This window comes from Scardinius erythrophthalmus, assembly GCF_964197995.2.
Source record: "Scardinius erythrophthalmus genome assembly, chromosome: 19".
Taxonomy (NCBI): domain Eukaryota; kingdom Metazoa; phylum Chordata; class Actinopteri; order Cypriniformes; family Leuciscidae; genus Scardinius; species Scardinius erythrophthalmus.
This window is the reverse complement of record NC_138239.1, coordinates 27,502,714-27,529,508: the sequence shown is the minus strand read 5'-3', so window position 1 is coordinate 27,529,508 and position 26,795 is coordinate 27,502,714. Positions and strand designations below refer to the sequence as shown.

General features: G+C 36.5%; 2 protein-coding genes across 13 annotated transcripts in view; one reads left to right on the top strand and one right to left on the bottom strand.

Moving 5' to 3' along the window:
* Window positions 1–3,147: 3,147 nt before the first annotated feature.
* Window positions 3,148–4,975, bottom strand: lft2 (lefty2; the record flags this gene model as incomplete). The annotated part of the gene is made up of 4 exons (XM_081348086.1): window positions 3,148–3,475; window positions 3,587–3,838; window positions 3,927–4,170; window positions 4,711–4,975. The coding sequence occupies 4 exons, from the start codon at window positions 4,973–4,975 to the stop codon at window positions 3,148–3,150; spliced, it is 1,089 nt and encodes a 362-aa protein (XP_081204212.1).
* Window positions 4,976–10,824: 5,849 nt separating this feature from the next.
* Window positions 10,825–26,795, top strand: part of cdc42bpaa (CDC42 binding protein kinase alpha (DMPK-like) a) — an 88,026-nt gene continuing 72,055 nt past the window's right edge. For all 12 annotated transcript variants that reach the window (XM_081347505.1, XM_081347506.1, XM_081347512.1 and 9 more), the window contains exons 1-2: window positions 10,825–11,149; window positions 24,430–24,521. In XM_081347505.1, the coding sequence (XP_081203631.1) occupies window positions 10,972–11,149; window positions 24,430–24,521 (270 nt within the window). In that variant the 5' untranslated portion in view covers window positions 10,825–10,971. The remainder of the gene's footprint in view (window positions 11,150–24,429; window positions 24,522–26,795) is intronic.

The following is a 26,795-nucleotide window of genomic DNA, read 5'->3' as shown; positions in this document are numbered from 1 at the left end:
CTGAAACAGAATAAAATCTCTCTCACTGACCTTGATTTTGCAGTTGCACAACTCTAATGAGTGTCCTTTACTATAACATGCTTTTCATTTAGACTTTTTTACTGTAACCTTTTTTTGGCTTTTGCAGTTGGATCACTGTATTTTTACAGTGTGCAAGTGGTGAATATACAGACATTCGATAGGCTTACTATACAATATTCAGAACAATACTATAGCCTACTTACAGTGCATACAGTATACAATTTATTTACTACTGTACTTACTACTTACAACCTTACTACTGTAAGTTGTCATTAGTTGTCAAGTAAGCAAATTTGTTTACTTTGGTACAATATACTTTTTTTCCTGTAACTGCATGCTTTGGATTCTGTGTTCTCCATTTTTTGATGTAGTGTCTAATGAATGATCTGTAGTGTTTCTAATATTGACTCGCTGTGTGTGTGATCTGAATAATGCGTTAAGAGCTCGCTCAAGTACTGTGGAGCTAAACCATTTAGTGCTTTGTAAGTAATCAGCAATATTTTAAAATGTATACAATGTTTAATAGGAAGCAAATGCAGTGTTGACAGGACAGGGATAATATGGTCAGACTTCCTGGTTCTGGTAAGAACTCGAGCTGCTGCGTTTTGGACCAGCTGTAGTTTGTTTATTAAGCGTGCAGGGCAACCACCCAGTAGAGCATTACAATAATCTAGCCTTGAGGTCATGAACGCATGAACTAATTGTTCCGCATTTGTCATTGAGATCATATGACGTAATTTAGATATATTTTTAAGATGGAAAAATGCGGTTTTACAGATAGTAGACACACGTGACTTTCAAATGATAGATTGGTATCAAAGAGCACACTCAGGTTCCTAACCGACGACGAAGGTTTGACAGAGCAGCCATCGAGTGTTAGACAGTGTTCTAGGTTATTACGTGAGAAAGTTTTTTGTCCAATAATTAGAATCTCTGGTTTTTCAGAATTAAGTTGTAGGAAATTACTAGTCATCCAGTTTTTTTATATCAGCTATGCATTCCGTTAATTTTGTGAATTGGTGCGTTTTGTCGGTGCGTAGAAATATAGAGCTGAGTATCATCAGCATAACAGTGAAAACTAATGCCATGCTTCCTAATGATATCTCCCAAGGCAAGGGTAGCATGTCACACACATAGGCACACACGAGTAAAGCGAGTTCAGATCAACCACATGCGGTCTCCTGTCATCAATACATTACAAATGCAGTTAATAGTTCCTGCATGTGCACCGCAATGAATTAGAAATATACACATTTGGTTTGTTGATGGACATGCGAGAGTATAATGCTGATGGTGAGAAATTACAGTTGCAACATCTCATAATGTTCCTCAAACTGAGTAGCGTATCACTGAGAACTAGTTCTTCCAATGTTTCATCATCGGACTTGCGCTCAGATTGATATGGAAAAATAAACGTCATTGTTATGTCTTTACAGTATAATCGCTGAGGACTAGGAAGCGAAGCTTCCGGTGCTGCTGAAGTTCAGTTGTGGTAATTGGCGTTTAGCTTCCAACAAGTGCAGTAACCGGTAGACCAATTACAACAGACAGGGCCATTACTTCTCTTATTTTCTCTTTTTTTCTCTTTCTCTTTCTTTTTGTCATGAACACCTTCTGCTTGTCAGTTTGATCAGATTGGAGAGTTTAAATCAATCCAATGCTATTCCTGCTTTGGCATGTCTTTTTTTATTTGCATGCTTACGTGTTTTTAAAATACAATAATAATCTGTATACTGTATACAGTTATGTACTGTATGCAGTGTTGGGGTAACGCATTACAAGTTACATTATCAGATTACTTTTTTCAAGTTTTTTTTTTAACTGCGCCCTCTACTGTACAGATGTGAATTTGCATTTCTTTCAGTTTGAGGCTTATTCATGTTACTTTTGAAGGGCCTTTACATTTGCCAAAAATATAACTTTTTTGTTGTTGTTGTTGTTGTTGTTGTTGTTATTAAAAAACAAACAAGGTAGCCCAGCCCGGGTGAGAAAAGGTAACGCAAAAGTAATGTAACACATTACTTTTCATAAAAAGTAACTAAGCAATGCACTTAGTTACTTTTTTAGAGAATTAAAAAAAATACTTCTTGTTTTAATGAAATCTCCTTGATTAAATAATGTGAAGTCATTCAGATTGGTTAAGACTTTTTTTTCATCATCATGTAAAGTCAGGACCACATCAAAGATGATTGAAAAATTAGCATACAGTTTGGATTTGCAGTATATGATTCTGTTCTGGGCGAGAACTCCCTGTGCATCCGTGCAGCCTAGCATGGATAAGAGCAGGAAGAGCAGCGATAACCCCCCTTAGGGGAAACAGAACAGAACCAACATAAATCTATTGCAGATATCATTAAAGTTCTTAATAATAAATTAATGTAACTGCATAATTAAAGAAACATGCGTCTGATTCGAAAAGAAATATCCTGACTGTGGACGAGAGGAGGAGCTGTCGTGTGATCAGCTTGTCTTGAAAGCAACATTATTATTGGCTGATATTTTGTCCTTAAATTGTGTAATTTTTCCTCTTGCTTCCAAATCCTGAAAGCCATTTTAATATAAAGTTAAGAATGACTAATATAATATTTGCATTGTATTTTCTCACAAAAAAATATGTTTTTATTTACCTATACATTTGTTAAAAATCTTTTTAAAATGTTGTCATATATACTGTGGTTGATTAAAAAGTAGGCTAGGCCTAGTGTTTATTTACAGTAAATCATACATATGTATTTATATGTATATGTATATCTCATATGAAATGGTCAAAATCATTTATGTTAAGAACATTCTAGTGAATCTGAATAGAGGAAATGTTGTTTATATAAAATCTAATGGCAGGAGAAGTTGTGGCACTATAAATGTATAGCCTTATACTAATTCGAATCATGAAAAAAAGAGATGAAAACCTTGACTGATGGATATAAATTTACTTATTTTATTTTTTTAAGAAAACACATCACTCAGCAGGCCATTTCTGATGCATCACATAAACTAATCATTCATAAATAATTTTATTTTCAAGTGCTCAGTGGGGATTGACAGCATGTGGATCTCAGTTCAGTAACTGAGATATTGAAATCGAAACACCATCACCTCTCATCTGAGAGCAAACCGCAGACCGTCTCAGACCGGTGGGATTTTGTCCATGGAGCAGCCGCACTTCTCAACAATCATGTTTGGGAATTCTGCCACCTCGATTTCAGTGTAATCTCCTTTTTTGACCAGGTACATCATGGGCAGCGGCGCGCTCTCCATCACCGCACAGGTCCTCTGCCCGTATCCATAGTAACCGCGCTTGGGTTGCTTGCATCCGCCGGCGCATCTGAACGCCTGGTACCCGGCTGGCTCGATGATCCAGTACTGAGTCCAGGTCAGCTCTCGGAAGTTGATGAAGTGCTCCTCCCGGCAACACTTGCTGCTGTTTGGGCTGGAGTTACAGTTACCCTGGGATCTGTTGACATGGAAATGAATGATTTTAGTTCATGAACATATGATAAACAGGTATGAAGTTCAATGCAAGTCATGCAATCTTAGTAAGCTCCAGTTTAATAACAGTACTCACCCGTATTCATCAAGGTTTAAGGTGTAAAACACAAGTTCAGGTGCACCCGTATCCTTCTCCAGGGTGTTCTCCTTCGGGTCCTGTGTGGAGAAGCGCACTCTTTTGGCCATCTCAGCCGCGTAGCTCCCAGGTCTCTCTCCCTCAGTCCACACCTCCAGATGCAGACGAGTCTTCTTCTGGGATTTAGACCAGTAATGAATGGCCTGAGTCACGTCAAAGCTCCTCCAGCCGGTCTCGTGGATAGGAACCAGTCTATTAAAGAAGCATAGACTAATGAGTTTCCATTCATGCATTACAAAATGAAAGTTTGTGATTATTTATATTTGGACATGTGACATACCTTGAGTCTATGAGTGATGTCCTGTTGGATCCGTCTCCCAGTAGTTCCACCCAGTAGATGCTCACTCTGGCGTTGTTAATGGGTCTGTGGTTCCTCCGCTCGGGTTTTGCTGGATTCTGTGCCGCGGTTTGGAAAAGTTTCAGCTCGGCCATAGTGACCTCTGTGTTTTCTTGCAGCCTGGCCTCCATGTCAAACACGAGACGCTGACGGGTTGTGTCCGAGTACTTGATTTCTCCTGTGATATCTGTGGATAACAGAGGATACGTTAGACCACTGTTTATGAGAGATGCACTGAAAAATGTTTATCTCTTTATGTTATAGCAACTTTTTCTCATTCATTTCATTTGGTATGATCATTTATATTTGATATTTTCTTGATCAGTAAGTAAATTGACAGTAGTCAAAAATAAATATCAAGGCATAAGCAATTAAGAATAATTTCAGTGGTAAGATTTAATTAGTTAATGCAATAGTTAATATAAACCCAATTAATACTTTTAAATCATTGATTAATTTTGGTTAATGATAATTTTGACATAGTAATACATTTTTATCTCTAAAAGTTTTATACATTAATGCTGCAACAATAATATATTCATATTAACATTAATCAAGATAAGTTAATCCTGTAAATCATTTGTAAATGTAATGCATGGTCCAGTTATTTGTGGCATTTATTATTGTTTGTTGTTTGTTCGTGATACCAAATATATTACAACATAGAATACAGTATAATTTTTAAAACGTTTTAGCAGTTCAATTTCATTTGTCAGATGTGACCCACCTGCACTCCCATGGATGCCTCTCAGAATGCCCGCCAGGCTTGGCACAGATCTCCTCTTACGCTTGTTATGAAGTTTCAGCATGGACAGATATTTGTTCTTAATGTGAGCCGGGACGACTAGGTTCTCCAAATCTCTCTTCTGAATCCTGGGAAGTTCCGTTAGTCCAAGTTTTTGGAGCACGGCCTGCTTCATATCCTCATGGTGGAATCCCTCAGTGAATGAGATCACTGCGGCACAAGTGAACAGCTGGATGAGCAAAGCCATGCTTGATCTAGTGATGCCAGTGTCGTTCTCCTGATTGACTGACTGACTGAGTCTCTCAGGGTTTATATACAGTTGATCCCCCCCCCCCCCACCACCACCCTGTCTGGCTTTTCACACCTCCACAAAGGGGAGGCAACCTAAAAAAGACACCCTTCAAAGCCATGTCCCATTTAGACCACCTATTGTTGCTCATGACTTGTTTTAAGTATGTTAAGGACATTATGCTTATATATTATATATTTAGTATATACTGTATCCATATATTTACACTATATTTATGTATTTATACATTTATACATGTATTTATACATAAATCACTTTTTACATTATTTATGATTGTTTTTAGGCAAACATTAATGTGTTTTTGTGAAGAACATTTTTCACCCTAAGTATGTTCAGTGCATTATATATATATATATATGTATGTATATATAGTAATATATATATATATATATATATATATATATATATATATATATATATAGTAATATATATATTTGAAGAGTTCAGATGCAAAAGCCTCTAAGTGCCATCTGAAATTTTCCTCTAGAATGATCATTTTTATCAAGCTCGTATATTTAAGTTCAATAATTTCACTTAAATGGCAATGCAAATTACCTATTAATTGTCATTTAAGTGAAATTACTGAACTTAAATATACAAGCTTTATCAAAATTATCATTCTAGAAGAAAATTTCAGATGGCACTTAGAGGCTTTTGCATCTGAACTCTTCATATATATATATACATATACACACACACATCTATATATATATATATATATATATATATATATATATACATATATATATATTTATATATATATTTATATATATATTACTTGTATTCATAAAAATTGTAAAAATACAGTGACTTCATGTATTTCTATTTATGTACTTATGCATTTATTTATCAGTTTAACCTATTTCAAAGCATTTTTACAATATGATTTCTTTTTTATTCCATTCATTTATTATTTCTTAAGCGTAATGAATGTGTTTTTGTGAAGAAAATTTAGCATTTATTTATTTATAATGCAACTAATACAACTTTTAAAATTGTGTCAATGTATTTAGTGCACGGTTCAGTCATGTGTTGCGTTCATCTCCATTCTTTCTGCCTGCGTTTCAGTTCATTCCCTTCTCCTTTCCAGCTTTAACCATCTTTGGTAAAAGCAGCAGTGTATTTGGCAGGGCAGAGGCGAGAGGGAAGTGTATTGAGAAATGCCCACCCCTGCTGTCCATTATTCCCCAAACACAGGCAGTAAATCCAGGAGTGAGCTGATGGGATGTGGATTGGAGGGAGTTTTCTCAAGGGGGTGATTATCCTGTTACTATTGCAGGACTGATCAGACCTCTTCTGTCCTGCCAACAGAAGGACTAAACTTACCCCAGTCTGTGTATTGTGTATTGGGCCCACAGGTTGTCCTGGGATGTCAGACAATGACGGCACAGGAACGGCTGATGACGGATCACGTCACGTCAGACAGCTAAGCAAATTTACTTGCGTCACAGCCATGTTTTCATGGTAATCGTGTTATTATCTGACGCTGTTTGTCAGGATGGGCAAGACAAGTACAATCCAATGTTTACAGTCAACATGGCTATTATTATTCCAAATGAAGTCAATAGCACTACAGATAAGACACATTTTCTCTAACATACATTTAAAGGGCTAAAATGAATACAGAACTGTTAAAAAATATATATTTTATTCATTTTTGTGCATAGTATAGTGCTGCATGCTGCATGGCAACTGAAAACTCCAGTTGACAGGTTGTAGTTTGAGGTGATAAGGCATAATAATATAAAGGTATAATAATTTAAAAAGTAATAATCTGTAGAGCTCAGAAAGACTTGGGAAATGCTAAATTAATGTGTTTACACAATTGCATCTCTGTCAAATCTTTCACCTGCAAGTCATTAAAAAAGTGTCCTCATTGATTAAAGAGAGAAGCAGTTTGACATCAAATGAATAAAGACTAAAGGATTGAAGTTTTGTCTTCATGTAGATAAATACAAATGTATTTAATGCCACTCATTCAGAAAAATGTTCTTGTGAATTTGAAATGTTTTGAATGTCAAAAACTATTTTTATTTCTGAAAAATGTTCAACTTAATTTTCCCCAGTAAATTTCATAACATAGTTATGTATTAAATATTATTTATACAATTTTCCATGGTAAACTCCAAACCTTCTGTCCCTGTAAGATATTTTATGAGACGTTGAGAATGTTTTGAATACACAGCACATAACAAAAGATCTTAGACCTGAAACTTTCAATGACTCATTAAGCGAAACTATTATTTATACCCATATAGACGGTTGTTTTGGAGGGTGGGGTGTTACAACTGACTTTCTTTGATTTCTCCATGCTGCAAATTCTAGCACATCAATTAATTAGATGATCTAGACTGAAAGTGGTATTTCTCATTTTCTAATTGCATATGAAAAGGGATCAGAAGGATTAAACCAACAATAACACTGTCCTGTATTTTACCCCTTTTAATCAAGAGCCCCAATAAACACAAAAGGTGTTAATGATGATCATTATAGACCCTGTTCATAGAAACCAGCCCAGCTACACAGCTCAGATGTCCTTCATGTTTACTGCTATGATGGAGGGCTTTATTTGATCCACTATCAAGACTAATAGAAATGAAATTAAGCTATTCGGACAGACTAACTGTTAATAAACAGTCTGGTTTGGCTTTCTTTGCTTGAGAATGCCTAACCAAAAGAGTTTATTCGGAATCACGGTTTGCCTACATTTTATAAATGATGTTCACATCCAAACTGCAACCTTTTATTTCCACGCCATTAGAAAAGTAGAAGATTGATAATTGAAATGGCCTGTAGGTGACGCTGCTTTACCGTGTTTTTGCGTGGAACTATCGCTAAACTGTCTGGAGAATCGCAGTGGATTGTTCCGGTCGCCAGAGGGAGCTCTGGCATTCGCAGACTTTGCAGACAGATCGAAATATAGCTAATAAATACAACACATGTATGTTCAATGCATTGTGCCGGCGGTGAACCTTCAGCATAGACTACAGTGTAAACATATTTATGTCAATATGCCACAGTAAAAATAAATGTAATAACATGATCTGAGTCATCATTATACCGTTTTTTAATTGCTTTGGCACAGTTTTTACAAGCAATTTTGACATTTTCAAAACTCTAGTACTAATATCACAACAGATACAAAAAAAATCTTAATTTAGACCCTCATGACATTTTACTTTGTTTCCAAAACCCATCTTTTTCTGAAAAACAAAATTATATAATTAATCTTTTTATCATTTTGGCGAAATTTTATATTCATAAGACAAAAATAACTCAAAAGAAACCCTCCTTTATTGCCTTCCATAACACTGATCTAACAATATATTTTGAAACTCTTTCAAACATGAGATCACAAAATAAAAAGCTTATAAAAACAATACAAATATTAAAGCTTTTCAATTACATATAACTGCCCTGATATTTTGTATTTGTTCTTATGTTTATGTTTATTTTTTATTTTTGTTTATCTGGTAAAATATTTTGAGCTGTATTGTTAATACTTTGTAACCATTTTTTTTTACATTGTACTGAAATGTTTTTGTATTTGAACTGACTAAATAAAATAATAATAATAATAATAATATCACAACAGATCGTCAAAAGTCTAACATTTCAGCATGTTTTCAATTGTGTTAGTAGGCTACAATACACAAAATCACAAAGTATCAGTGTGTCATCTGTAAAAACGTTTCATTCACAGTAACTGCCTTTATAACGTTATTTCTATCAAACTTTTTGATATCTCTTTTCGTTCAGTTAAATATTTTTTTCTATTATTTAATCCAAATGAATTATTTTTACATTATAAGCGATTTAGATTATAACCACTATGTTCAGTGTGTGTGTGTGTGTGTGTGTGTGTGTGTATGTGTGTGACAGAGAGATTTGAAATTTGTGAACATATAACAGGATAAAGTACAAGGGAGAGTAATGAGAGTGTCAATGACAGATTGATCAGAGAAGCATCAGAAGAAGGGAGACAGACAGATGGCATCAAATACAGCATTTTACATTACAGCATGATACTGTAAACAGATTACCGGTAGAGACCGCCACATTACTGTAACTCACCCTTCATCTGTAAAGGTCAACTTTAGATTAATTCCTTAAGGTACAGTATGATACTTTTAGAGCAGAACATCATGGCTGTTTCATACTGTGGCGTCATTCTGTTTATTCAACTTGTCACAATGATTTCTGTCATTTCCTCAATTTCAACTTTAACTTTATTTTCTTCATTAGTAATTAAATTCAACGTGTTTGAAAAGTGCAATGAGCCTATCATCCATGCCAGCAATTAAAGTTTTTCATTTTAGTGGAATGTATTATGTTATATAGATAAGCTATACACTTGTTGTAGTTATGGAAGTTCACAGTAAGAAAAAACTTTTCAGTATTTTCCATTTATAAGCATTTTAGAATTTTACATAAATGTACTATAATTGAATATTTTACCAAAAGAATGCTCTTACCTTTGACTGATAGACACCTTATTAAAGTTTCTAGACATATAGGTTACAAAAAAAAGATAGATAGATAGATAGATAGATAGATAGATAGATAGATAGATAGATAGATAGATAGATAGATAGATAGATAGATAGATAGATAGATAGATAGATAGATAGATAGATAGATAGATAGATAGATAGATAGATTTCACTCAGTGATATATAAACAGAGATGTATTGCACAATTATGGATTATTACAGCTAATATAACACTAAGCCTTATATGAATTAGAAGAGTAAAGAAGCCTAACTAATTCAACTAAACAACTACAGCAAATCATCCCTATAAGCATATCTGATACCATCCAAGTTATCATGAAAAATGAAAGTGTGAACACGTGACCCCAACCCACCCCTAAATGATCTGCTTAAGCAAAACAGCTGTTATATATGTGTGTATTTATGTATTATATGTAAACTTGTGTCTTTGTGTTTGTATACACACCTGTGTTTATTTATGTATGTAAGTGTATTTATATGTATTTATTTATTTAGTTTTTCTTTAGAGTGTCTATATATTCTGTATGTGTGTTCTTCTAGGTATGTAGCTACATGTGTCCTTGTATGTGTACTGTTGTGTACTGTATGTTTATTTTTTATTTGTGTGTGTGTGTGTGTGTGTGTGTGTGTGTGTGTGTGTGTGTGTGTGTGTGTGTGTGTGTGTGTGTGTGTGAGAGAGAGAGAGAGAGAGAGAGAGAGAGAGAGAGAGAGAGAGAGAGAGAGAGAGTCGCCATGTTTCTCCTCATCATTCCTGAAACACACTCAGCGTCGGCGGGCAGATGAGAGAGAATCACCCCGTCACCCCGCATCCACACCGCCACCTTCCTCCTCCTCATCTTCACCCCATCTTCACCACCACCACCACTACCATCACCACCACCATCATCATCATCATCTGACGGACTGATTTCATCCCGCTGGCAGGACTTACTTTTTCAGGAATTATTCATGGGAAAAGGAATGAGGAAAACTAAGTGACACTCAATCGGTGCCTTTGGAGAACTTCGCTAAACTCACTTTTTGCGGATATAAACACATTTTATACATATTTTCCACACACGTAATGCCTGAACATAACATTTGGGGGGCGTGTCATGTTATTTCTGTTGGTTTTGAGGAGAATTCTCTTCGAGGACGAGCTAAAATCGGCTAGCCTGCTAGCCGAACGTCTTTATTAGCCGGATCATTAGCATCAGTTATTTTAACCCGTTAAAGTTGAACAAACTGGGATTTTTTTGAAGTTTATTTACTTGACATGGTTTGACACTAGTTTTTGTTATTATTAATACACGATTTTTTGTATTTATATTAGAAAAAAACAGTTAAGATACATTGTGTCGTGAGAATGTTGTTAGCTGGTTAGCTTGAGTAGCTACAGTAAAGGCACTTAAATAACTGTAAATTAAACAATTTTGAACCATGTCTGGAGAAGTGCGTTTGAAAAAGCTGGAGAAACTGATCCTGGATGGTCCTGTCCAGTCTAATGGACAGTGTTTTAGTGTGGAAACTCTTCTGGATGTTCTCATCTGCATTTATGATGAGTGCATCAACTCCCCACTCAGAAGAGAGAAGAACATTGCTGAGTTTTTGGAATGGGGTGAGTATGGTGCTTTTAAAGACATGTATGCTTCTTAAAATCAATGCATTTCATGTTCAAGCCATCTTAAACCAATGCATTTCATGTTTAACCCATATTAAATCAATGCATTTCATGTTCAAGTCAACTTAAACCCATGCATTTTATGTTTAAAGCATCTTAAGTCATTGTATTTATTGATTAAATCATCTTATTGTAGCACCAAAGTTAACTAGATGTTTGGATTTTAGAGTCATCATAAATATGGACTGAAGTTTATGCAACAAATGTCTTTAAGCCACATTTGGCAGCACTGAATCATAGATGTGTGTGTGTGTGTGTGTGTGTGTACAGCCCTGGAAAAGTCAAGTAGCAACATGCTGTTAAATTCTGAGCCATCATACCAGCATGCTGAGCAGTATATCATAGGAAATGGATGGAAATTAACCTCAGAAAGGGAGTATAAGTTATTGGACTTTGATTAAACGGTTTCTATTTAAAAGAATGTGTGCTATTAAAAGTCTTAAAGGGCCAGTTGAAAAGTTATGAAAGAAATCTACTTCTGCTTGTGTTCTGACACTGAAGGATGTGCTATTCACTGTCATAGTGATTGATCAAACTGGTTCCCTATAGGAAAGACTACAGCTGGTCCTGGGATTGTGCATGAATAAGGTAGAAAAAGTCCCCTGGGTCATATGGTGTCATTCTCTTTTCGACTAACACTTATACAAAGTATTTCTCCAAGCATGGAATATGACATGGGCTTTTGTGGTGGTGAAGTTGTAAATACATTAACTGAATTCAAGTAGACATTGCTGGGAAGTATTAAGTGGCCAGTCATGTGACTGAACTGCAGCTGAACATATAGTGTGATGGGAAAAGCAGTGTATTGTTTGTGTATGTTTAATCAGGCGCCTCCTGACCCATCTTAACTAATGAATATGACTTTAAACTTGTTACATGTTTAAGTTGAGTAGGAAATGGCTGGAGCGCTACATCACATTCCACCGTGAATGAACATAGTGTGCCGTTTGTTTGTTTGTTTTGTGGCGTGACTTGCAGCTACCCTGAATGACCTGAATGGTAAACATTCCTTCCATGGAAACAGAAGGCATGATGCACGCAGGATAGTCCGAACGAGTGTGGCAGAGAATAATAAACGCACACCGTAACACAATAATATTACGTGATCGATCTTATTGGTAGGGATCAGAAAACAATTGTGAATCTATTCTATGCACTTGTAGACCTCTTAAGCAGAGCAGATGCTATATTTTAGGCTAATGTTTTGGGAAAAGACACTTGATTTCATTTTGATTAATTTCTTGTCAGCTTCTTGCAGATTCATTGATGCTTAGAGACTTTCCAATTTTTTTTGCATGTGCTACTTGGCTTGGCTAGTGCAGTGTTGCTGGAATTTGCTCTTCAGGTCATTTATTTGTACTCTAGTTTTAAAACTTTAGTTCAGCATTGTAAAAACTCTCTCTCTTTTGCATTAGGCTAAAATGATCCTCACACACCTTTAAGCAACATGTTGGTTAGAGACGATGTCAGGACCAGTTGAACTCGTGCCCAGATCATCAGCCAGATTTGTGTTATCTCTTGTGTTATACTCCTGTGAAGACCGCATGCTTCAGATGGGATGCTTTCATTTTTATCTGACAGTTTTAGAGATGGTAAATGTAACATCCATCATAACTGATGTCATGGTTTGATTTAGAAAGTCTGGAGTAGAAATACATTAATTCATTCATGTTGAAATGCTGTTGTTGGGGTTGTGTAGTTTACTCTAGTAACTCAAAGTTTGTAGATTCAAATCCTATAAGCTGTAGGCTACCTATGAGCAAAATTGTAATTTCATGTTATATATATATATATATATATATGTAATAAGTCTAGTTTTTCTATGTACCGGTATATTTTGCATAGTAAAATAAAATCTGAAGCTGTAGTTTGCTGTATTCGCCAAATAATTTTGTGAGATATAACCAAGTTCAGTGTTTTGTTCTTCCCTCATATTTAAAATATTTAAAATACTGTTGTATTTTCCTCATATTTTCATGGTTTGTCGAACTTGTAATATTATTAAAAACAAATATGCCCTCCAGACATCACTTTTGGCCACTACTGTATAAAATATTTCCTTACTTGAAGTGAAATCCAACATCAGATTATATTGTGTAATGTCTAATACACTATTAAATTAGAAAAAGTAGGCATTGATTAAGGATGCACGATATATCGGTATCAGCCAATATAGCCTATGTAAAGTTTTATGTCATCGTTATCGTGTCGATATATTAAAGCCGATTAAATAATGGATTATTTCCTTCAGCTGAGACACTTCAGATGCTCACTGTTCATCATGATGGTTTTAAATCACTTGAAATATGATTGAAATCACTTCAAAAAGGAAAATATGGTTAAGTGCAACTTGTGCAGTCATATGGGCTACATACAATTTTAATAAAAACATTATAACTGTGTGCTTGGGACATGTCTTTTAATGGTGAGACTTTTGTTTTTGTAATCAGGCTCTCAAAAATTATATATAAATTTATATTTAAATATATCGGTTATCGGCTTTCAAATATGAAGAATTGTCGGTTATCAGTATAGGCCAAAATTTTCATATCGGTGCATCCCTAGCATTGATATTGTATGCTTCCATCCGCCCTTATCTGGTGATTAATCTTTTTAAAGACTGCTAATACTTTAGGCATATTTATATGGTCACTGTTCACATAAATGTATGGCAAATTGAGTCTGTTTACATGCACAACCTTGCTGAAGCAAAATCTGATCAGTGGATCTAGATTTGCTTGCTTTCCAATGTCTTTGACGTTATGACATCAAAACACCTTTCTTGCATTTTCTGTTCATTGATGTGCATGTTAACTCTCAAAACAGCCAATTTTTTGACACTTAACAGCATTTCTTTATACTTTTAAATGCATTATTTGACTAGTAATTAGTGTGTCAATTTCATGCTCTTTCTGCTTTCTGTGCTGATCTGAAAGAGGCCTGAAGACTTGAAGGCAAATGTAGGAATGTGTAAGTCACAGATGCCGTTCAGGCTCAACTGTTTGAAAGAAAAGGCTGACTCGGTGGACGGTGACTAACAACTACCCTCTGGTATTTGAAGAAGTCCCCCTGTGTAGTGAGTTCCCCCGGACAGCTGGTTTAAATTGACAACCCAGGCAGTTTTATGTGACTATCCTGTCACAACCCCAACATCATCTGCTTTTCCAGTGTTCTAGCTTTCATACCGTCTACGTTTATTTATGCAGGTTGGGTTTGCTGTCAGGTATAACCAGTCTCATATTTTGGGATTAGGTTTGTATTAACTTTGGGAGGTTTCTCGTATTCAAAGGTTGAATCCTCCTCGTCACAAGCAAGCTTTTCCTTTATATTTCGTCCTTATTTGTAGTTTTAATATCATGACAAGTCAACACTTGTTTAGTCGCCGTGATTTGCAAGACCAGTATGCCTTTTAGGGATGCATAATCTTGTTGTCTGTTCTGAACGGATTGGGTTTAGGACCAGACTTGTTCCTCCATTGTTATTGGCTTTCTCACAGATGAAAACAAGGGCCAAAGCATAAACACTTTTTTTACGGTTTTAAAATCCATTCAAGTTTAATAACATGGTTAATCTTCAGAATAACAGACTATCATATCCTTGCTGATCATGTTGTTTTTATCCTTTTTGACATAATATGTAATATAATTTTTTGTGTATTTGAGATTTTTTAACATAAATAGATTAACACCCTTAAAGGGTTAGTTCACCTAAAAACTCTGTCATGAATTATTCATCCTCATGTCTTTCCAAACACAAATGAAGATCTTTTTAAGGAAATCTGAGCAATTTCTGTCCTTCCATTGACAGCTATGAACTACCACTTTGACACTTCAAAAAGTTCTTTAAAAGATCATAAAACTAATCCGTATGAATCAAGCAGTTTAGTCCAAAATTTTCTGAAGAGACATGAACACTTTATAGGATGAACAGATTGAATTTAGGCTTTTATTCACATATAAACATTGATCAACGAACATAAACAGAAGCTCAACCGAACCTGCGTAACACGAGAATGAACCCCATTGCTTCTCACATGGCAAGTAAACATGCTTGAGCTTCTGTTTACCATCACTGATGTGTGAGTTGATGAATTTTTATGTGAAAAGCCTTAATTCAATCTGTTCATCATATAAAGCGATCGAATCTCTTTAGAAAATTTGGACTACTAAACCAATCAATTCATATGGATTAGTTTAACGATCTCTTCATGAACTTTTTGAAGCGTCAAAGTGGTAGTTGCGAAGCTGTCAATGGAGAGACAGAAAGCTCTCAGATTTCATCAAAAAGATGTTTGTGTATTGATGATGAACGAAAGTCTCACGGCTTTGGAACGACATGAGGGCGAGTAAATGATGACAGAGTTTTAGTTTTTGTGTGAACTAATGGCACTTTTCCACTGCATGGTACGGCTCGGCTTGGTACAGTTCGACTCGGCGCGGAACGGTTCGGCTCGCTTCGCTTTTCCACTGCGTGGTACGACTCGACTCGTTACGGCACGGTTCGGCTCGCTTTAGCTCGGTTGCTTTTCCACTGCAGTTAGTACCGCTTCAAAGTGGGTGGGACTGATCGTTATATAGTTGCCGTCTCTACTACCATGACATCATATTAAATGCGAATTTTTCATTCCGTGTTTCCCCATCCGAGTCCTCGGCAACCAACGAGAGGAACATCTGCATCTCGTCCACTGACCACGATTCAGCCATTTCTTTTTTTTAAGTTTATACTCTTTTTTTGAAGCAAATTTAAAACAGGTTGGCTGTTGTCTACTGGCTATTTAAATCTAGCAGGTTTTAGTGTTTCGTGTTGTATATACAATGACGCTGGTAGAGATGATTCTGTCTGGCCAATCAGTGATCTGCAGTGTTTTCACGTCACATTTTTGTATCGGTACGGTATGCTTGGAACCTCAACAGAGGTGGTACCATTTAAAGCGAGCCGAAGCGAGCCATACCGTACCATGCAGTGGAAATGCGCCATAAGTGAGCCGTACCGAACCGAGCCGTACCGTACCATGCAGTGGAAAAGCGCCAAAGCGTGCCGTACCGAACCGAGCCGTACCATAGCATGCAGTGGAAAAGCGCCATAAGTCTAATGATTATAAGGTTGTGTGTGTTACACATTATATCACCATTTACAGGTTCTCTTTATTTGAAATTGGTCTGAAATTAATCAGTTTTTTTTCCATTTTAGTGTATGAAATAATAACCCTGTGACATTATTAAACGAAAGCTGACAATTTATTTTGCGCCCAGTGTTTATATTATGCAGACATTTCACAGTGAAAATGCTCTTGATGTTGGATTTGAACACTCGACACGCTCACAAGTTTATCTGTGAGTCTTTCTGCAGTCTGGCTTTAAGCGCTTCTTTCCCTCTATGGAAAGCGTGTTTTAATGATCCTGCCAGTGTCTTTGCCTTTATATGGTCTCCTAATGCGGGTATTGCAGGAGATAGATAGTGTGGTTCATTTGATTTGCAGCTCTGTGTCCCCTTGCGCTGGAGACTGTGACAGTGATATACACAATGAGCTTTCTGCATTCAGATCTTTAATGAACACCGACCTGAGTGTGTGCTGCAGTTGTTTTGGAGACTTTGGAAACAGTGTAGGTTCTTCTAAGGAAGGCCTGACCTTTAAACTGTCCTTCATGAATAGGCTTTATACACTTTCCCTGGTTGATGTATCAGAGACCATGATGGCAGTTCCAGGTGGTCTGTTTTCCATCTGTTTCTAATGCCCTGTAAAAGGATGCCTGACACTGTGGTAACATTTGATATTCACAGCATTGTTTATGTGGAATCTCGCTCATATCCCACAAAGCTATGTGTGTAGATTTCATATCAACAAATCAGTCGCCTGACATTTTGGCTAATGGAACTCGCCCTTTGCAGCTTGAAATGTTTGGCCTTGTTTGCCAGAGGTGTGTTCACTGTGTGAAGCATATATCCCATATCTTCCATGCTTAGTAGTTGTGTGTTTATAGATCAATATAAAACTTGATGTTCAGTAGGGGTAGGCCTGTCACGATAACAAATTTTGCTGGACGATAAATTGTCCAAGAAATGATCGCGATAAACGATAATATTGTCGTTCTGAGACCATTTTCATTTAATATAATTATAATGGCATAATAATGCAGGTACACCTTTTCAACGATCTATAAACTTTTATTTCTAAAGAATATTAAACATTGAAAACGGAAAACATTTTAAATATCCAAAAAAATGAACAAAACAACCAAAAACAATGAAAGCAATGGACTCTTAAGCGGGTCGCACACCGGACGCGCAGCTCAGCGCCGCGCCGCGTCTAGGACAACTGTCACCTGAAAATCCGATAACATCAGCAATTTTCTGATTTCTGTAAATAAATATAAAACTAAATGTATATTGCTGCACAGGATTAAGTACATATATACATTAACTACATTTTGAGACACATAAATGTAAATTTTATATAAAACTATGTAAATGGCGCTCTGTGGCGCGGCAGGATTTTGAACACGGTCCTGAGCCGTTGTTGGGCGCCGCGGACAGACGCCGAAAGGCGCCGCCGGTGTGTGTACTCTCATAGAGAATAATGTGTTCGAATTTAAAAGACGTGGCGCTGCGCGTCTGGTGTGCGACCCGCTTTAGTGTCTGTTAACAAAATAAATGTCTGTCAATAAAAAAATGGATGTAAACAAAATTGCACTTCAAAAAATATTAAACATTAGGCTTCAGACATTAGGCTTAAATAGTGATACATTCCATAACAGGCAAAACTGACAGTTAGGACCTTTGTAAACAAATAAAAAAAAAGCCTCAACAAGCCATATCACACAATTTTGCACTGTTACTCCTGTTACTTTGTCCTCCTGTTACTTTGTCAAGTGATTGTGTACTGTCGGGAAGACAGAGACGCACTTTATTGCGTGTATGCTACGCACTGAAAATACTTGGTTAGGATTAGGGGTGAGGAGTGCGTGCGTATTACACGCCATAAAGAGCGTATCATATGCATGCAAAAACTATTTTTGGCATATAAATGGCATGAGAAATAACATTCGTGGTATAGATAGCCTACGCATTTTCATGTGATCGGGCTCGCTGTCGCAACTCACAACTATAGCGTCTTCTCTCTCTCCCGGCAGTAGCCGCAAACAGTCCTGCCGGCGTTTTCCCATACAAAGACCATGTGACTGACAAGCGCCGCGGCGCCGCCTCCCCACACAAAGACCATGCAACTGACAACAAAGAGGGTTCACTCCTCCTATACGCTAAAGCAGTGGTTTTCAAAGTGTGGGGCGCGCCCCCCAGGGGGGGCGCAAGGTTACTGCAGGGGGGGCGCGGGAGATCAGCAAAAAATAAATAAATAAAAATACAGCCGTTACGTTACGCGTTCAAGTGCGTGAAAGCGGTAGTGATAGCGCTCTTCTTTTATAAAGCGGCAACGAATGAATCGTTCTTCTTCAGACCGTTGGAACAAGCCCAACATTGAAGTTGCTCGCCAAAGAAAAAAACCTCTTCAGCGGACCGAATCACGAGCTGCTATTGTGAACGCGCGGCACTCCGCTGCTGTGCGCGCTCTGGTAAGAAGACCAACCAGAAGCTGAGCTCGTGAGGCACTCTCCAAAGCTGCTATATATTAACTTTTAATTATAAATTAAAAGTTAAAGTTCTGGTTTATTATTCTCTCTTACTGTTGATTCAATGACATGACAAATTAAAACTATTCCTGTTTTTCATTGCACGTTTTTATTTTATTTTGTAATTTTTTTATTTTTCATTTTTCAAGGAGAAATACAGAAAGCAGGCCTTCAATAATTTCTTAGATCAAAGACACTTGTAAGTTTATCATTGCACGTTTTTCATTGTAAAAAAAAGTTCCATATATATATATATATATATATATATATATAATTAAAAAAAATTGGGAGGGGGAGGGGGGGGGGCGTCAGATTTTTTTAAAGGTTTAAAGGGGGGCGCGACCAAAAAAGTTTGATAACCACTGCGCTAAAGAACCGAGCGAGAGTGGTCATCCAGTCAATTTGGTAGAGAGAGAGAGAGACGAGGAAAACAAACAAGCATGCAAATGGAATTATCGCGGCCGGAAAAATTATCGAGCTCATTTTTTTTTATCGTGCGATTAATTGAATTATCGACTATCGCGACAGGCCTAAGTAGGGGTGTGACGAGATCTTGCAATATTAATACGTGACAATATTTCTTGTCGAGGTGAACTGAAAAGCTGTCTCGCTATATCAGCATGACAGAGTTGAGTTTGTGGCAAAACCTTTTACTGTGCTTGCATTATATTGTTCAGTCTTTTACTGCATATGATAATTAAATAATATATGCGCGCTGTTAACATGTACTCAGCAGCTCGGTTAACAAACTCCATCTCTGCATATGCTGTGAGTTTGGGTTGCTTATAATGCTCATCTTTGAACGTATCGTGCTCCATTTCACCAGATTTGTAAGGCAAATAATTTTTAAACCTACTCCAACGCAGGAGAATACATAAATACATTTTTAAATATGCAAATTGTTGTTCATGGCGATTTCAAAATAAAAGTTTAAACCCTCGCTCTGAGTTTGCAAGTTTTGATGTCCACATGTTCTATTTCAATTTTCTATCGTAAAGAAGTGGCCAAATATTAAAGATTAAGTGGACATTTGAATTTAATGCTGTTTGGCCAATATTAAAGGGGTGGTATAATGCTCTTTTCACAAGATGTAAAATAAGTCTCTGATGTCCCCACTTTGTGTATGTGAATTTTAGCTCAAAATACCCCACAGATATTTTTATATAGCATGTTAAAATTGTCATTTTTTAAGGGTGAGCAAAAATGCACTGTTTTTGTGTCTGTCCCTTTAAATGCAAATGAGCAGCATGGGGGGTGGAGCTACAACAGCTTGTGTCCTGAAAATTTCTAAAACTTTTTTGTTTATGTTTAAATTTATGTAGCTGATGTGGAGTTAACTATCTTCTAATCATTGATTAGCATATTCTGTCTTGATAATCTATAAATCGTGTTCCGGGGCGGGGTTTATGTAAATTTTAGTTAGTGATGTCACTAACCCGGGAGGAATGTTGTGTAGTCCCTACCAGCTGTTTGTTGTAGTCCTTAATAAGCAATTTCTTCAAAAGAAAGTATCTCCCTTTGCTTTGAACGTTGAGCATTGTGACTTGGCAGATGTTGTTTATGCTCAAACAGCAACATTACGCACTAACTAAAGTTAGAAAAGTGAAATCATAATCAACCACCCCTTCAAACAGGGATCTGATCATAATGTAAAGCAGGGGTTCCCAATTCCAGTCCTCGCACCTCATCGCTCTGCACAGTTTGTATGTCTCTGTTATCTAACACACCTGGTTTAGATTATCAGCTCGTTAGAAGAGAGCGCCATTAACTCGGGTGCGTCCCGATTGACAGGGTCCCTATGCAGTGTTCACTGCTCCCTACTCCCTGAGCACGGGATATCTGTTGATGTTCACTTCACTTAGCAAAATGCGTTCAAACACAACACAAAGGAAAGTCAAATCACGCATATTAGATAAATGTAATATATATAATATAATAATTAAATAGAATATAAATTATTTTATTTATATAGTATCCATGTACCATACATAGGCTATTAATTATATATACATTTCACTTAGCCTAATCTAATCTGTCAAATTCAAAAGCCCTAAACTGAATGATAAATGCATGTTGGTAAGAAAATAAACATATTTTGATAACATGTCTTTTTATCTTATTTAACCCATAAATATGATAGTTAACTGTCACTTTACACCCACGAACAGCCGTGTACAAACGAATCGGCAACCTTCCGGTCTCTCTCTTGAAACCAGCATCTATCATAAAGTCCAGTCACTTTTCCATTTTCGTCGCTGTTCTAGTAATATTTATTTTCGCCATTACCACAAACAAGCTATGTAGCTGCTTAATTCTGAGTAGTTTCAATCTCTTTGTTACCACTGAATCGTAAGTGGTTTGCCATTGATTGCATTCGTGACACTGGCGAACAGCAGTGAACACGCACTTTTGCCGTTACGACTTGAAATATGTTGTTATTCTAAACTTTTCATTAACTTAGGAAGGCCAACAAAGGAAATTGGTTGTTTTTTTTATGCAGAAAGCTGATCTCTAGTGACATGACTAATCTTATATCGATCATTTATTTTGCTAAAGGGTGCGAAACCTGGCCAGGTGTGGCTCGCAAACCACCGCTGAGTTAGAGCAACAAACAATGAGGAACTAGACATTTTGATTGTCACTTGTTTTCTTTTTCTATTAGTATTTACTCTGCAGTGAAATGTCATTGATCCAAATCCATATTAAACTTAAAACACATTCTGAATGGCTGTTGTATAGCTTTTTAACTTTAATTGTCACTAGTAAATTGTTGCATTGCTATTAGGATGTGATGTTAAATGACTTGCTCAAATGCATGATTGTGATAATTCATGGATCAGCCCTTGTGAGGTTAAACCAACAACACCAACCCAGATTTTTAACCACTATATGCCACACCAGCCATAAACAGTTGCTTTCTGTCATTTTTGCTGTACAATAGATATGTCTTTAGAATCTCTTGCTGTTTGTCAGTACATGAATTATACACTCTTGCGAAAGGTATGACAGTAAATACACATCCTAGTCAGGTGATTTCAACAGGGACATGGAATCTGGATTTGCGTGTTCGACGAGAGGTCAGATTTACCATATTTTCTTATCTTATTGTTGTTTCCATAGAAGTGAGCCCAGCACCATTAGTGAATCATTTCTTATGGGAATATAAGCAAATCACTTTTATTGAAAGTTACTTGACCATTTTCCTGCTTCTCTAACACCCATAGAATAAAAAAAGGTGCTTTAGGATAAAACTTATAAATGTAAATAACCACTGTTATGATTGGATAACCTCTTAAAGGGTTAGTTCACCCAAAAATGAAAACATTGATCAGTGCACATTAACAGAAGCTCACGCATGAAAACAAATCTCATTGGTTCTTGCGGAAGCTCAAACGTAATTAGAATGCGTATATGAGAATGAACTTAATTGGTTCTTGCTTAATGTATATCAGTTCGCTAGATGGCCATCTCCCAAAACATTGAAAACAATTATATCATTAAAAATGTAACATTCTCATTTTCCAATGGGCGTCGGAACCATTGTATGTGGGTGGGACAAGACCCACCCACCTTTTAAGACCAATAATATTGGACCCACTCACTTTTGCCAGCTCTTATTCATCAGTTACATCACTTGCCCACCCCAAATTGGCGCTAATTCTAAAGTGAAAGTAAAATGCGCATGGCCGCACAGGCATTCATAACGCTCGCTCTGCTCCGCACCGTAATGAATGGCAGTGCGCCAGAAACCTTGATATTTAATTTTTTTTTTCTAACCACTGTCTGCCATGATAAAACCATGAAGGCATATTTGATGTAACCTATTTAATCTAATTTTAGAATTTTTTTTCTGTTTTTGTATGCTTAGTTTATTTTGTGTAAAACATCCAGTAGCCTATAATTCGTTTGCCGTTTTTTGCACAATCAAATCTTTACTGTTTAAGTTGTTTAAATCTGTTTTAATCAACTTTGTTTACATAAATGGTCTGGGTGGACTGTCTATATGGTATTGTGTGGTTATTTTAAATGTGAACAAGCAATATTTTTTTCCATTTTAGGGTGAACTGTTCCTTTATAAAGCCAAGTGTGCTTATACCAGAACTCTTTCAGTATCTTGGAGCCTGCTTTGGTTTCAGCTAACTACATCAGTTTTTTTATTATGCAGAGTTAACTGAATAGCACAAGGCTCATTATCTGTACAAGAGACTGGACTTAATGCAGTACAAGTGAAAAGATATCTGTCTTTGTGTCTGATCTCTAGTGCTGGGCTGGCAGTCTTGAGCTCAATGTGACTTTCATTGACCAGTAAAGAGTTCATTCATAAGCAGCGCTCAGCATTGCAACTGTATGGGTTGTGGCGGGAGAGGCAACGATCGACAGTGGGAGTTGCGTCAGGCCTCAAAGAGCTTGTATGGAGGGAGCGTTCCATCACAGGTCTTCAATAGAAAGCAGTTGCCTTTCCCCTGTTTATCATATAATGATTTATAGTTTACCTGTCACAGATTGAGAACATTTATGGACTCAAATAAATGTCTACATTTTCATTGTGAGTGGTATTTTTCCATTCAAAACTTGCTGCCACTATGCAAAGGTGTTCTGTGTGGTTGCTAGAGTGTTCTGGGATGTTCTGGATGATTGCTAGGTGATCCCTTACTGGTCCAAGTCAAAAAAGTGCACCCTAAATCTTAATGAAATTGTAGTCATGAATAGACTCTGGTTAGTGTTTAGAAAAACAATGAAATTAAGATGAACCAGTGTTGATTTAACACATTTTAAAAGCTTATAATAATTGGGCTTAAAAGTATCAAAAAGTGTTAATTGCCCTTGGCCAATTGAGATTGTGATAACATGCTGCCTTGAGTGCATCCTCTTCACAGCTTTTAATAGAAACCCTTTGCACATCATCTCAACCATAGTAAATCATATTTTGTGTGCTCCATAAAATGATACAAACGTGATAATTGAATCTCATTGCAGAAGGATGCAGCCTTGAAAACAGAAACCATTGTCTATAATGGTTGTCATTGTGCAATGGCCTCATACTTTTTGATGATGTGGCATTGTACACAATTATGATTTGCCACAATCAGTCTTAATAAAAGGGTTAATGGCAATTTGTGCTGCCAGTCATGATAGAACACACACTTGAATGTGAAGCTTTCTGCGTAAGTTCTAATTGGGTGTTGTCAGGGTAAATTAAAATATATTATTGCAAAATAATCAGGGTCTCACTCTGAACGGGTTTTTGTTGTTGTTGTTTTGATTATGACCAGATGATTATGCTATTCTGCTACTTGCCAAATAAATAAGTAAGTGGACATGAAATATTGTTTGAGTTATGTGACCAGTTAGTGGCCAGTTTTTTTTTTTGCTCAGTCCCTGTAAGAAAGACTTTACTGTGGTACACCATCAATCTGTCCTTCACACCTGCTCAGAGATGCCTCTGAACTTTTGACTTGTGTGAATGTGCTGTAACTGAAGCTGCTACAAATCCCTTCGAGAAGATCGGGTCCTTATGGCACATCATAGTGAGGTGATGGATTTGAACGTCTTCAACAATAACTCCATGCTGTCGTCTCTCTCTCTCCGCAGCCAAACCGTTCACCTCTAAAGTGAAACAGATGCGATTGCACAAGGAGGACTTCGAGATACTGAAGGTCATTGGTCGAGGAGCTTTCGGTGAGGTAAGCATCCTTCTTGTGTTGAGACTGCATCTGAATCCTCATACTATCCACAGTATATAGCAGTGGCTCTCAAGTGATGGTTTGTAACCCCAACAATTTTCTGATACGGTTGTTTTTATTTTTGTGCAATAAACAATTTTGGTATTATTATGTTGGTTTTAGTAGCATGTCAAACATTTGCTGGATCCGTGCATGCTAAATAAACCTAATTGTTAAATAATAATAATTCTGAAAGTAAATTGAACAAAATTAAAACAAACATGCTTGTGGTCTGTAGTCTGAAAGTCATGGACAAATTACTCTTACAAGCTGGATCTTGTACTGAATCAAGTCAAAAAGTGTGAAAGCTATGAAACCGTAAACTGTTTGTGAGCAGTTAGTGAATTAACATCTAATTAAAATAACAGTCACAAAAGAGTTAATGTTTTTTATTTAAATAATGTTATTAAAACAGTATGTAGTTTAGAACTTTCCAGTACTTTCACCAGTGAACTACATTCTCTACAGAATGTAGAAGTGTGCGAATTGGGATGCAGCCAATCAGACATTTAAGCACCAGAGAAGTGGTTATGACCCTTTTTGGCGACATGGTTGTCTCTTGGGCCAAGAATTTTTTCATGACCCAAAGAAATGCCAAGATATTTTAAGTGTCATAAACTAAGCAAAGTAGGCCTACAGTTTGCAACCCCATGAAAAAGTGAAAGTGTTTCGCAGTTTAGCAGCCAAGCTATTTTCACTCTTGCATATTTTATGCTTGGAGTTCCGTTCAGGGACCATGACACCGTCACCATCTGCAGAATGAGAGCACACTGAGCAGATGCTGATGGGTGTCATGGTCTCTGAACGGAGGTCTTTGTAGTGGTCAAAGGGTCGTCTCTGTGTTGACCTGTCACCCCGACCGCCCCGTGCCGCCCGGATCCTGGTTTCTTAGACGCTGACAGGAGCGCACCGCTAAACTCTCTCATAACATCGCTGGCTCTTCTCTGATCAATTGGATGATTGACATTCATTTATTCATTGTGTGTAACGATTTTAGATTGATCAATTTCGTAGCTGTGACACTGGTGTGCATGCACTTCTATCTAGTTTAAAGTTTAAAAGGTCAAATTTTTTATTGAATTTCATTGATGTGCTGTTTTCTGTTGATTCACAGCTTGAATAAAACTTCATTAAATATGTGTAGCATGCCTGCCATCCAGTAATCACAAAAAGCTTTGTGCTTTGTTACTTTTAATATGAAGCAAAGTCTCAACTTCAAAATTCTGTCGATTTAATTGTGAAATTCAAACAGTGTCATCTTGGCGCTCTTTAATGCGGCATGACAGATCGCTGTAACACCTCAGTTCAAGCAGGAGCATTGATCAAGCGCACGTGAACCGATCATCTCATCTCCTCTTTACTACTAGTTACAGCACAAAATAAACATGGTTGTTGAACAGTGAACACCAGAAGGTATGTTGAAAGATACTTACCGAAATGAATCCCGCCTCATGTAATCGCTCAGTGTAAGACGTCAATAAAACAGCTTGTAGGCTAAACAATGTCACTTAACATTAATCAATAATTTACTCACTAAACTTAACAATACTTATTTTTACTTAACCTGTTAGTGATGTCTTTAATGTATTTTTGAATCAATCTGTCATGAAAACAAATTATTACAGTTTATATATCAACAAACCATATTAAATAGTTTATATAAAACTGCATAATGTGCAATTTAAATGTTTGTACAGCTCAGTTTTAAAAAAGTTAGTGTTGATTATTGAATAAGTTAGAATAGGGCTGGGCGATTTTGCCTAAAAAAAAATATCTTCGATTTTTAAAGAAAAATTCGAGTTTCGATTCGATTTTCGATTTTTTTTTTCAATAAACTTAAAAAATGACTGCAGACATCAGATATTGTGTGAAAAGTGCAACTTTATTGCTATGACTGTCCTCAAGAGTTAAAATGCGTAGAATCCCAAAACAAAAAGTAAATGAGGCTCTGTCATTCAACAATTTCAAGCTTTAACCACTGATCTATATAGAATGACATTATATAGATCAGTGGCTTTAACCCAGGTTTAAGCAAAAGTGCAATAACTTCACAGTAGCTTAAATTTTCTGTTCAAGAAATCAGATAATTACAAATTTTGTAACATATAACATTACAATTAAAAAAATAAACTCTTCTCAGTATAGTGTGAACTGTGAATATAAAAAATGAAACATGCATGTGGCAGACATAGCCTGCTCAAAGAGTGAACAAATGTAAACTTTTATCTATAACAA